This window comes from Boleophthalmus pectinirostris, unplaced genomic scaffold (assembly GCF_026225935.1).
Source record: "Boleophthalmus pectinirostris isolate CB_2022bp ecotype Guang Dong unplaced genomic scaffold, ASM2622593v1 HiC_scaffold_11, whole genome shotgun sequence".
Lineage (NCBI taxonomy): Eukaryota > Metazoa > Chordata > Actinopteri > Gobiiformes > Gobiidae > Boleophthalmus > Boleophthalmus pectinirostris.
In genome coordinates this window covers 19,464,055-19,477,485 of record NW_026570994.1, presented here as the reverse complement: position 1 = coordinate 19,477,485, position 13,431 = coordinate 19,464,055, and the positions used below count along the sequence as shown (strand labels likewise).

The 13,431-nt window shown below is 38.3% G+C and overlaps 1 protein-coding gene across 4 annotated transcripts in view; it reads left to right on the top strand.

Annotated features, from left to right (window-relative positions):
- Positions 1-8,670: 8,670 nt before the first annotated feature.
- cd99 (CD99 molecule) overlaps positions 8,671-13,431 on the top strand; it is a 39,371-nt gene continuing 34,610 nt past the window's right edge. For all 4 annotated transcript variants that reach the window (XR_008633436.1, XR_008633434.1, XM_020925785.2 and 1 more), the window contains exon 1: positions 8,671-8,875. Coding sequence is in view for 2 of the 4 variants with exons in the window: in XM_020925785.2 (XP_020781444.2) it covers positions 8,809-8,875 (67 nt within the window). In the remaining 2 variants the exon portion in view is untranslated. The remainder of the gene's footprint in view (positions 8,876-13,431) is intronic.

The window sequence follows — 13,431 nt, the reverse complement described above, 5'->3', positions numbered from 1 at the left end:
TGAGATTAAACACTGGAGTCTAAAGCTGCATTGTGTCACTTTTCTAGGGGAGATGTTATTGCTTTGTCTGGAATGTTTCGCAGTATGGCATTAAATCTTTCTGTCTTCATGGAATCCAAACCAGACCAAGTTACAGGTCAGATCTGTGGAGAGACGACACAGTCAGAATGTCTGTTTTTCTAGGTATTTTTGAGCTATAAAAACACCTGCAATTGAATAATAATAATAAATAATCCGTGTATCGTTCGTTCATTCGTTTTTCAAAATAAAACCAAAAATAAGAAAAAAAAAAAAATTATTTTTCATCTTTATTTGTCTCCAAAACCAAATTTTTTCAGTTTTCGATTTTGTGTTTAAATGAATAATGGAAAAAACAAGATTGAACCAGGACTAAACCAGGACTAAAACAGAACTAAACTGGTCTCAGTCCCGGTCTAACCTCTGGTCCTGGTTCCGGTCTGAGTCCTGGTCTCAGTCCTGGTCTAAGTTCTGGTTCTGGTCCCGGTCTCAGTCCCGGTCTCCGTCTCGGTCTCAGTTCTGGTCTCAGTCTTGGTCTAAATTCTGGTCCCGGTCTCAGTCCATGTCTCAGTCCCAATCTGAGCCTTGGTCTCAGTCCTGGTCCAAGTTCTGGTCCTGGTCCCGGTCTAGGTCCCGGTCTGAGTCCCTGGTCTCAGTCCTGGTCTAAGTTCTGGTCCTGGTCCCAGTCTCAGTCCCGGTCTCCGTCTCGGTCTCAGTTCTGGTCTCAGTCTTGGTCTAAATTCTGGTCCCGGTCCCGGTCTCAGTCCATGTCTCAGTCCCAATCTGAGCCTTGGTCTCAGTCCTGGTCCAAGTTCTGGTCCTGGTTCCGGTCTGAGTCCCGGTCTGAGTCCCGGTCTCAGTTCTCGTCTTTAAGTAATGGATTACGTTACAAACTACATTTTGGAGTAAGTAATCTGTAATCTGTAGGGGATTACATTTTAAAAGTCACCTTCCCAACACTGTATTTCAGTGAGATAAACCTCCCTGTGCGTCCATGAGGTTTTATTCTGTGTAAAATCTGCTCCGTCTGTAGTTTAAATCTCCTCAAACAAAAGTACAAACATGTTCTGAAAAACACGAGGCTCTTGGATTAGTTTAAACGTTCAGATTTGAGTCTCCCTCAAATGTGTATTGTGAATTTAATCTTATTTTTTTTACTTTGTCAAATCCTGATCCGGGTGGAGCCTGGTTAGGACTTGGACGGGAGCTCGTTGTCGTTGTGTCCTTAGGCAAGACACTTCATCCATGTTGTTGTTGTTGTTGGCAGCGTCGCTTCTGTCAGTCTGCCCCAGGGCGAGTGTGTTTGAGAAACACTAACGCATTATTATTATTAAAAAAAGATTAAATCAGGACTAAACCAGGACTAAACCAGGACTAAACTAAGACTAAACCAGGACTAAACCAGGACTAAACCAGGACCGAACCAGGACTGAACCAGGACTAAAGCAGGACTAAACAGGACTAAACCAGGACGAACCAGGACTAACCAGGACTAAACAGGAACCAGGACTAAACAGGACTGAACCAGGACTGAAACCAGGACTAAACCAGGACTAAACAGGACTAAACTACCAGGACTAAACCAGGACTAAACCAGGACTAAACCAGGACTGAACCAGGACTAAACCAGGATTACACAAGGACTAAAGCAGGACTAAACCAGGACTAAACCAGGACCAAACCAGGACCGAACCAGGACTGAACCAGGACTAAACCAGGATTACACTAGGACTAAACCAGGACTAACCAGGATTACCCTAGGACTAAACCAGGACTAAACCAGGACTAAACCAGGACAAACCAGGACCGAACCAGGACTGAACCAGGACTAAACCAGGATTACACTAGGACTGAACCAGGACTAAACCAGGATTACACTAGGACTGAACCAGGACTAAACCAGGATTACACTAGGACTAAACCAGGACTAAACCAGGACTGAACCAGAACTAAACCAGGACTAAACCAGGATTACACAAGGACTAAAACAAGACTAAACCAGGACTAATCAACAACTAAACCAGGACTAAACCAAGACTAAAGCAGAACTAAACCAGCATTATACCAGGACTAAACCAGGACTACACCAAAGACCTAAGCAGGACTAAACCAGGATTACAGCAGGACTAAATCAGGACTAAATCAGGACTAAATCAGAAGACAGCCAGGATTAAACCAGGTCTAAACTAGGACTAAACCAGGACCAAACCAGAACTAATCCAGGACTAAACCAGAACTAATCCAGGACTAAACCAGAACTAAACCAGGACTAAACCAGGACTAAACACTAAACCAGATCTAAACAGAACTAAACCAGGACTAAGCCAGGACAAAAGCAGATCTAAACCAGGACTATAACAGAACCAAACCAAGTCTACATCAGGTCTAAACTAAGTCATATTTTCTTGGGTCTTATCTGAGTTGTTGTTGTTGTGTTTTTCAGTGGACGGGCGGCCGAGGCGAGAGCGCAGAGGTGACGATCAGACTTTATGTTTATAATATTTTACTGCAGAAATAAACCAAACCTGAACCTGTTTCAACGTCACAGAAACTTTTATTTAAACCTGTTCTTTTATTTAAACTCTGACATGTGGTTTCTGACAGGACTCACCATCTACGACCTGGTGCGTCCGGGAGGTGAGTCCAAACATCACAACACTCGCAATTTTAATATTATGACAATTATTATGTCATTTGTGTAATTCAAACATGTTTTCACTTTTTCACTTTTTAATCAATATAAGATACAGGACTACACAAGGACTAAACCAGGACTAAACCAGGACTAAACCAGAACTAAACTAAACCAGGACTAAACAAAACTAATCCAAGACTAAACCAGAACTAAATAAAAGTAATCCTGGACTAAACCAGAACTAAACAAAAGTAATCCTGAACTAAACCAGAACTAAACAAAATTAATCCTGGACTAAACCAGAACTAAACAAAACTAATCCTGGACTAAACCAGAACTAAACAAAACTAATCCTGGACTAAACCAGAACTAAACAAAATTAATCCTGGACTAAACCAGAACTAAACAAAATTAATCCTGGACTAAACCAGAACTAAACAAAATTAATCCTGGACTAAACCAGAACTAAACAAAATTAATCCTGGACTAAACCAGAACTAAACAAAATTAATCCTGGACTAAACCAGAACTAAACAAAATTAATCCTGGACTAAACCAGAACTAAACAAAATTAATCCTGGACTAAACCAGAACTAAACAAATTAATCCTGGACTTAACCAGAACTAAACAAAACTAATCCTGGACTAAACCAGAACTAAACAAAACTAATCCTGGACTTAACCAGAACTAAACAAAACTAATCCTGGACTAAACCAAACTAAACTGGACTAAACCAGAACTAAACAAAATTAATCCTGGACTAAACCAGAACTAAACAAAACTAATCCTGGACTAAACCAGAACTAAACAAAATTAATCCTGGACTAAACCAGAACTAAACAAAACTAATCCTGGACTAAACCAGAACTAAACAAAACTAATCCTGGACTAAACCAGAACTAAACAAAATAAAAAACTAATCCTGGACTAAACCAGAACTAAACAAAACTAATCCTGGACTAAACCAGAACTAAACAAAATTAATCCTGGACTAAACCAGAACTAAACAAAACTAATCCAAGACTAAACCAGAACTAAACTCAACTAAACTAAACTAAACCGGGACTAAACCAGGACTTAAGTAAACCAGGACTAAACAAAACTAAACCAGAATAAAACTAAACCAGGGCTGAACTAAACTAAACCAGGACTAAACAAAACTAATCCTGGACTAAACCAGGTCCACATAATAACAAAACAAAATCAAACCAAAACTAAACAAGGACTTAAACAATTACAAAAAGGTCTACATGACTAAGATACAAACCAGAACTAAATAAGAACTAAACCAGGTCTAAACAATTTTTTTTTGGTCCGTGCAGGTGGGAGACAAACTACTACTACAACTGTGGGTGAGTCAACATCACTGACCAAATGAAATAAAATATGACACAAATATGAAGATTACAGACAAACTGGACATATTTATTTCAGAACATTTTCTTCATATTTATTCTCGTGTGTGTTTGTGTGTTTGTGTATTTCTGTGTAACACGCGCCAAAGTCAGATCTAATTACTGGTTTATCTGATTACTCCAGTTGTCTGATTTTAATTGTCCTTCTAAATGTTCTTCTTTTGTTTTCTGTTTGCAGCTCCAAAACCCCAGAGACCTTCAGGTAAATCCACCCCTACAAGTGTTAATGAGGAAAGTTAATCCTGTAATTAAAAGATGTTAAACTTTATAATGGATTTTCACAGGCAACTCTGATGGATTCAACCTGGAGGACGCTCTGAACCCTCCAAACAACGGTCTGACCCTCTGATCTGCTCCTCTGACCCTCTCTCTCCTCTCCTCTCCTCTGCTCTTCTGACCCTCTCAATGCTCCTCTGACCCTCTCCTCTGTTCCTCTGTTCCCCTGCTCCTGTTCCTCCTCTCCTCTGACCCTCTCCTCCTCTGACCCTTTCCTCTTCTCTGACCCTTTCCTCTGTTTCTCTGTTCCCCTGCTCCTGTTCCTCCTCTCCTCTGCTCTTCTGACCCTCTCAATGCTCCTCTGACCCTTTCCTCTGTTCCTCTGTTCCCCTGCTCCTGTTCCTCCTCTCCTCTGACCCTCTCTTCCACTCCTTTGTTCCTCTGACCCTCTGATCTGCTTCTCTGTTCCTCTCCTCCTCTGCTCTGACCCTCTCCTCTTCTCCTCTCTTCTGCTCTTCTGACCCTCTTAATGCTCCTCTGTCCCTCTCCCTCTCTGTTCCTCTGCTCCTCTGTTCCTCTCCTCTGACCCTCTCCTCTGCTCCTCTATTCCTCCCCTCTTCTTCTCTGTTCCTCTGCTCCTCTGTTCTTTTCCTCTGACCCTCTGCTCTGCTCCTCCTCTACTCTCCTCTCCTCTCTGCTCTGACCCTCTCCTCTGCTCCTCTTCTCTTCTACTCTTCTCCTCCCCTCTGCTCCTCTGACCCTCTTAATGCTCCTCTGTCCCTCTCCCTCTCTGTTCCTCTGTTCCTCTCCTCTGACCCTCTCCTCTATTCCTCCCCTCTTCCTCTGTTCCTCTGCTCCTCTGTTCTTTTCCTCTGACCCTCTGCTCTGCTCCTCCTCTACTCTCCTCTCCTCCTCTGCTCCTCTTCTCTTCTACTCTTCTCCTCCCCTCTGCTCCTCTGACCCTCTCAATGCTCCTCTGACCCTCTCCTCTCTGATTTGCTCCTCTGACCCTTTCCTCTTCTCCTGACCCTCTCCTCTGTTCCTCTGCTCCTCTGTTCCTCTCTCTGCTCCTCTATTCCTCTCCTCTGTTCCTCTGCTCCTCTGTTCCTCTCCTCTGCTTCTCTGTTCCTCTGATCCTCTCTTCTTCTCCTGACCCTCTCCTCTGTTCTTCTGCTCCACTGTTCTTTTCCTCTGACCCTCTGATCTGCTCCTCTGTTCCTCTGCTCCTTTCTGTTCTTCTCCTCTGCTTCTCTGACCTTCTACTCTGTTCCTCTGCTCCTCTGTTCTTCTCCTCTGTTCTTCTCCTCTGCTCCTCTTCTCCTCTCTTCTGTTCCTCTGACCTTCTCCTCTGTTCCTCTGACCCTCTCATCTCCTCCTCTGTTCTTCTCCTCTGTTCCTCTGCTCCTCTGTTCTTCTCCTCTGCTCCGTCTCCTTTATGTTTAACGAAATCATCTGCATTTATTATTTAAATCTTAATTATTGCACTAGTTAATCTCTTTTTTTTTTCAACAGGAAACGGAGGCGGTCAGCAGACAAATGTAGCAGGTGATTTTTCTACAAAACCTTTAGGATCAAAACTCACCGATGACTGAATTATGAACTCAAATCACAAATAAATGCTGTTTTTTTTGTGTGTTTTTTTTTCTCTCAGAGAGATTGGCTGAAATCACGAAGAAACTGGAGGCCATGTTTGAGATCGAAAACCTGCAGATGAGACTGCTGCAAGCCATAAATAAAAAAGCAAGTACTCGAAACGAACTTTAAACTTTAAGAAAATAACTAAACACTGACTGATATTTCTGATTTCTTTTGCAGATAAAATGAGAAGTTGAGGTCTTAGAGATCCTGTCGTCATGAACAGATCTGATCATGGTTTTATATTTGAACACTAATACTTTCAGAAACAAAAATGTTGAGACAAGAATTGAGAGATTGTGTGAAACTGAATTTTTTTTTTGTGTGAAAAAAAAAAAGAAGACAAACTGAATCTTTAATGAACGAGTTACATTTCAATAAAGTTCACGTGTCTCGTTTATAACTAGTCTAAACTGTTGTCTGGCAAAGAATGCACGCAAAGAAATGCCAATAAAAAAGATGAGTCAAAACATGATCTTTTGTCATCAAGCCAATGATTAATAAGCACAATTTGACTATTCAGAACATATTACACATTTTAGACACAAGATGGCGCTGTACTTTTACTTTTAAACAGCAAAATATCACTCATATTCACGCAGGTATTTTAAAAAAACAGACCTAATTCACTAATGAGTAAGAGTTAACACATATTTACAATTTCTGAACAAACGCAAGCAAAATTCAAACTTTTAATTACACAATAACTACGATTAAACTGTCATATTAAATTCGTCTTGGTTAATTATCCACTATTTGACTTCATAATAATAGTAATTTTAAGTTTAATGTTATGAATTATATGGGAATCTCATCAAATCTTTCAATGCAACACATAATTTAAATGTAAATGGTGCAAACATTAACTTTAGTCAAATAAGTCCAATGATAAAATGATAAATACACATATTTAAGACACAAGATGGCGCTGTACTTTTACTTTTAAACAGCGAAGTATCACTCGTTTTCACGCAGGTATACTACAAAAACAAACCTAATTCACTAATGAGTAAAAGTTAACACATATTTACAATTTCCGAACAAACGCAAGCCAAATTCAACCTTGTAATTACACAATAACTACTATTAAACTGTCATATTATATTCGGTCTGGTTAATTATCCACTATTTGACTTCATAATAATAATAATATGTTATAAATTATAAGGGAATTCCATCAAATCTTTCCATATTACACATACAATTAAAGTGAAATGGTAGAAACATTTTTAGTCAAATTAGTCCAAAGATAAAATGATAAATACACAATTAGGGTAATGAGCACAATTTACCTGGAGTATTCAGAACATATTACACATTTTAGACACAATATGAAGCTATACTATTACTTTTAAACAGCTACACTCACTCGTATGACAAAAACAGACCCAGTTCATGATTAAGAGTTAACACATATTTTTACATATTTACTATCATTATACTGTTATATTTAATTCGTCTTGGTCAATTATCGCCTATTTGACTTCATAATAATAATAATTTTATGTTTAAATTTATAATTTATAAGGAAATTTCATCAGCTCTTTCAATGTAACACACACAATTTAAATGTAAATGGTAGAAACATTAACTTTTGTCAAATTAGTCCAATGATAAAATGATAAAAACACAATTAGGGTAATGAATAAAATTTACCTGGAGTATACAGAACTTAGGACACATTTTAGACACAGGATGGTGCTATATTATTACTTTTAAAGTTAAAATTATTATTATTATGAAGTGAAATAGTTGGTAATTAACCAAGCTGAATTTAATAGGACAGTTTAATTGTGGCTAATGTCAAATTACAAGTTTTAATTTGGTTTGCGTTTGTTCAGAAATTGTAAATATGTGTTAACTCTTACTCATTAGTGAATCGAGTCTGTTTTTTAAAATACCTGTGTGAGCGGGAGCCAGAAGAGCTGTTTAAAGTTATAAATTATAAGAAAATCTCATCAGATCTTTCAATATAAGACATACGATTTAAATGTAAATGGCAGAAACATTAACTTTTATCAAATTAGTCCAATGTCCAAATAATAAATACACACGAACACAATTTATCTCAGAGTATACAGAACATATTACACATTTTAGACACAAGATGGCGCTATACTATTACTTTCAATCAGCTAGTCTGGCTCGTATTTACGCATGTACATTAAAAAACCAGACCCAGTTCACTAATGAGTACGAGTTAACACATATTTACAATTTCTGAACAAACGCAAACCAAATTCAAACTTGTTATTACAGATAAATAAGCTACTTTGGAATTGTTATATTTAATTCGGTTTGGTTAATTATTGACTATTTGACTTCATAATAGTAATAAATTTAAGTTATTATAAGAAAATGTCACCAGATCGTTCAGTATAACACATACGATTTTTACGTCCAATGTCGAATTAGTCCAAATGATAAATACATATGAACACAATTTATATTACACATTTTAGACACAAGATGGCGCTATACTATTACTTTTAATCAGATACTCTGGCTCGTGTTCGCGCAGGTACATTAAAAAAACAGACCCAATTCACTAATGAGTAGGAGTTAACACATATTTACAATTTCTGAACAAACGCAAACCAAATTCAAGGTTATAATTAAACAGGAACTACTTTGGAATAGTTATGTTTAATTCGGCTTGGTTAATTATGGCCTATTTGATTTCTTAAGAATAATACTTTAAAGTTTTGAAGTCCACGCCTGCTCCGTGTTATTTCTAAGGGGGAGGGCGTCGACCATTGCGCTGAAATACGACACTCGCGTTTGTCTCACGCGAACCAGGCTGCAGAAGGGAGACACGGGCAAATCTGCACTTTATTTTCTGGATTTTAACTTTGATTTTAAAACTTTGAAACTTAGGGAAAAGCGACATGAAGCTGTTTTTTAGGATAGCGGGGTTGTTTTTGCTCCTGACCGGGACGCTCGCGCAGGAATTGGGTGAGTAACTAACATGGAAAAAGTTGCGTTTAGTAACATGTTCTTCTTAAAATATCAATCTTTAACTAAACCTTACGTAGTTTTGTTGAGTTAAACGCGCCATAACATCATAATTTAACTATTACACAAGTTTTACGTAACTTTAAGTAAGATTTTTCCATCTGCACAACAGTTTTTTTTAGGCTTCGTGAATCATCTGTCTGCACAATGTGTACTATTTATAAGTCGTAGAGGTAAAATGTCCAATGCATTTAGCGCGAAAAATACGCTAAAAAGTAATGTGAAAGAAAGTTTATTCAAAGCTCAACGAGGCGTGTCCGTGAGTCGTGCGATCACCTGCGAGGAGAAAGATGTAATTACAATGAAAACATGTCTTGTCAGCAAAAATACGTAAAAAACAAACAAACAAAAAAAGTCTAATAATGTTATAAATTCGGCGTAGAGTTCAGTAGAAGGCAAATTATAGGCAGTGTTGTGAAGGTTATTTTTAAAATGTACTCCCCTACAGATTACAGATTACATACCCCAAAATGTAGTTTATAACATAATCCATTAAATTACATAAAGTGAGTAAAGTAATCTGAATACTTTAGATTACTTGATTTGCTGTAGAGAAGCAAAGATGAGGAAATCGTAACATAAGATGTTTTGTCTGATAAAAGACAGCGGCATGGGTTAGTCCTGTTAAAACCTGGTTTAGTCCTGGTTGAGATCTGGTTTGGACCTGGTTTAGACTTGGGTTTAGACCTGGATTTAGACCTGGTTTAGACCTGGTTTAGACTTGGTTTGGACTTGGTTTAGACTTGATTTGGACCTGGTTTAGACCTGGGTTTAGACCTGGGTTTAGACCTGGTTTAGACTTGGTTTGGACTTGGTTTGGACTTGGTTTGGACCTGGTTTAGACCTGGTTTAGACCTGGGTTTAGACCTGGATTTAGACCTGGATTTAGACTTGGTTTGGACCTGGGTTTAGACCTGGGTTTAGACCTGGATTTAGACTTGGTTTAGACCTGGATTTAGACCTGGATTTAGACCTGGTTTAGACTTGGTTTGGACCTGGTTTGGACCTGGTTTAGACCTGGTTTAGACGTGGTTTAGACTTGGTTTGGACCTGGTTTGGACCCGGTTTAGTGTTTGGCAATGAGTGGAATTACTGGAAAAAAAAAAAAAAAGGGATATAGCCCAAAATGTGAAAATACCGTCATGTAATCCATTTATTCCAACAAAGTAACTGTAATCCAATTACCACTCATGGAAACAGTAACTGTAACTAAATACAGTTACTCATAATTTGTACTCTGATTACGTAACTCCAGTACATGTAATCTGTTACTCCCAACACTGATTATAGGCTATAACATTGAAGTAACTACGCAAACTATTGATTCTGATGCTCAAATTGTAGGGATGTAACAATAACCAAAATATCGTGATATCTTATCGTCAAAAATCTCACACGATGTATCGAATTACAAGTTCCTTTGCTTAAATTCATTGTTTTACAGTAGTAACAGCTTATAAACATCGGAAACTACATATCCCATGATTCATTTCAGCGCAGACAACATGAAGAAATATGTTTTTTACGTGAATTCTCGGGGTTATGACGGAAATAATTCACACCAAAATCGCAATATCGCAATAAATATCGTACCGCGAGATGCATATCGTGATAATATCGCACCGAGAGATTTGGGTATCGTTACATCCCTATTAAATAGGTTACAAAAATGCCAAAAATTTACTTTAAATTGTCTATTTTACGCAATTTTCTGATGTTGTAATGTAGTTTCCTCATAAAAAACTGACGTGTAGCTGTGTTTTGTTTCATTCACGCACGTTTAAACACACAAACTCTGCAGATTTAGGCTGAGTTCTTCTCTCAAACTGAAAAAACACCCCACACACCTTCACTACAGTGATTTGAATTTCAATTTCAGCTCTGGAATTGCCAAACTAAAGGTAAAAGGAGCTGTTAAAACTACCACGTCATGACATCACGAGGTGGAACAGAGCATTTTGAGCTTTGGAGATGTAAACAAACTAATAGTAAAGAAATAAAACACAACTCCAGGTCTGTTTGTGCTGAGAAAACAACATTATAACATCAGAAAACAGCGTAATTGACGAGGGATGTAACGATATCCAAATCACGATATTTACGATATTTTCACGATACGCATCTCCCGGTACGATATTTATTGCGATATTTTGTGGAGGCTAAACAAAACTGAATAATTGTGCTACTTTTTCCTCTTAAAATGCCTTGACGAGACTTAACTCAAAGAACTAAGACTTAAAAGTGTTTAAAACTGATATTTCTTCTTGTAATTTGCAATGAAATGGAGCAAAGGATCATGGGCGATGTAGTTCCCTCTGTTTTTTTAGCTATTGCTGCACCATAACAATGAATTTAAGTGAAAAAACCCGTGATTCGATATATTGCGATGGCCCACGATATTACTGAGAGACTTTTGACGATACGATATGATATTTTGGTTATTTTTACACCCTTAGTAACAACATTATAACACGATTTAAAGCTCACAAGAGTCAACTTTGCGTAATAATCGACCTGTAATAACTGCATCCTGTGTACTCGGTTCATTTCGTAACAATTAAAGGATTAAATGGTTATAATTGCCCCATTAACTTAACTAAATAGGCCGCCAAGTTCTATTGAAATGTTTGCTCCGATTATTGTCAGTGCTATTTATTTAAACAATGTACAGCGTAAATAAATAAGCCATGTGAGTATTTTTGTCTCTTAAACTGAACATATAATCGTGTAATAAATCTGCGTTGTGGGAATTTGCAATGTTTTCCAATGGGAAAATAAACCACCAGGCTAAAACGATGCTATTTATTGGTCCACATGGATTTAAAGACGCATTTCGTAACATTTTACTTCAGGCAAAACTCAAGACATAAACTTATGTAACTAATCTGTGTGTCATTCGTTCATTCTTTTTTCAAAATAAAACCAGAAATAAGAAAATGAAAAAACAACTATTTTCTTCATTATTTGTCTCCAAAACCAAAAAAAAAATGGATATTGATTTGTTTTTCAGTTTTCGATTTTGTGTTTAAATGAAAAATGGAAAAAAACATTTACGAATTAAACTGCGATGTGGGACTATTGCACCGCATATGGACTGAACCAGGACTGAATCAGGACTGAACCAGGACTAAACCGTTTTCAGTCCCAGTCTCAGTCCCAATCTCAGTCCTGGTCTCAGTCCCGGTCTCAGTCCTGGTCTGGTCCTGGTCTCTGTCTCAATCTCGGTCTAGTCCTGGTCTGGTTACGGTCTCAGTCCCAGTCTCTGTCCCAGTCTCGGTCTTAATCCTTGTCCTGCTCCCGGTCTGGTCCCGGACTCAGTCCTGGGCCCGGTCCTGGTCTCAGGCCCAGTCTTAATCCTGGTTCTGTTCCCGGTCTCAGTCACGGTCTCAGTCCCGGCCTCAGTCCTGGTCCTGGTCCCGGTCTGGTCCTGGACTCAGTCTTGGTCTGGTGTCAGTCTAGGTCCTGGCCTGAGTCCCGGTCTGGTCCCGGACCTGGTTCAGTCCGGCATCTCAGTTTAACTCACATAAAAGGGAAATGGTTGTTATCCGTTTTTATTCCATTTTTCATTTAAACACAAAATTGAAAACTGAAAAAACTAAATTTGTCTTGTTTTATTTTGAAAAACAAATGAACGAATAAAACACGTATTAAAACTGTTAACTCAATTTGTAATTCAAGATATAAAATTATTAAAAAGAAGCATAACAACTTTTATACAATTATTATAAAGGGATGAAACGATGTCCAAATGTCACGGTATGATGATTATTGTGATATTTTTAGAGATACATACACAATTTTTTTCCTTTTTAAATACCTTGACCAGTCTTCAGTGTGAATTATTACTTCCATATAAAAAAAAAAAGCTTTAAAAGTGCTTCAAAACAATAATTTGAGGATCATGGCCTGTGCAGTTCCCTCTTTTTTAATACTTTTAAGTGAAAAATCTTGCAGTTCGATAACAGTTTCAGACCATCTTGAAACTTTTTGTCCGTGTTTGCTCATGTCGGAATCGCGTCGCCATGGTAACCGCTGAACGTTCCGCCGCAAACAAAGAAACGTAAAACACCCCCAGCATGAGACGGTAGTTCCCCTTTGAGCCGCTGTGGTTGTTTTTATGCATATTTAAGTCGCGTTACATATGGTTTCCTGTTCGAACGCGGCGGCGTTTAGAGAATAAAACCACAGAATGCACGAAGAGTCGAGAGACGGCACGAGATTCAAGCCTGAGTCATAGATCAAAACCATGTGACTAAACCAGGGCAGACACAGGAAAAAATTACTAGAGGTTTAGAATACAGAATAGAGAATAGAGTAAAGAGTCAGGGCTAAACGAGGGACTAAACCTATGGCGAAACCTGGGACGAAACTAGGACTAAACCCAAACTAGGACAGGACTAAACAAGGACTACACAAAAGACTAAACCAGGTTCTAAATCAGGGACTAAACCAGGACTAGACCAGGTAATAAACCAAGGACTAAACCCAGACAAAAC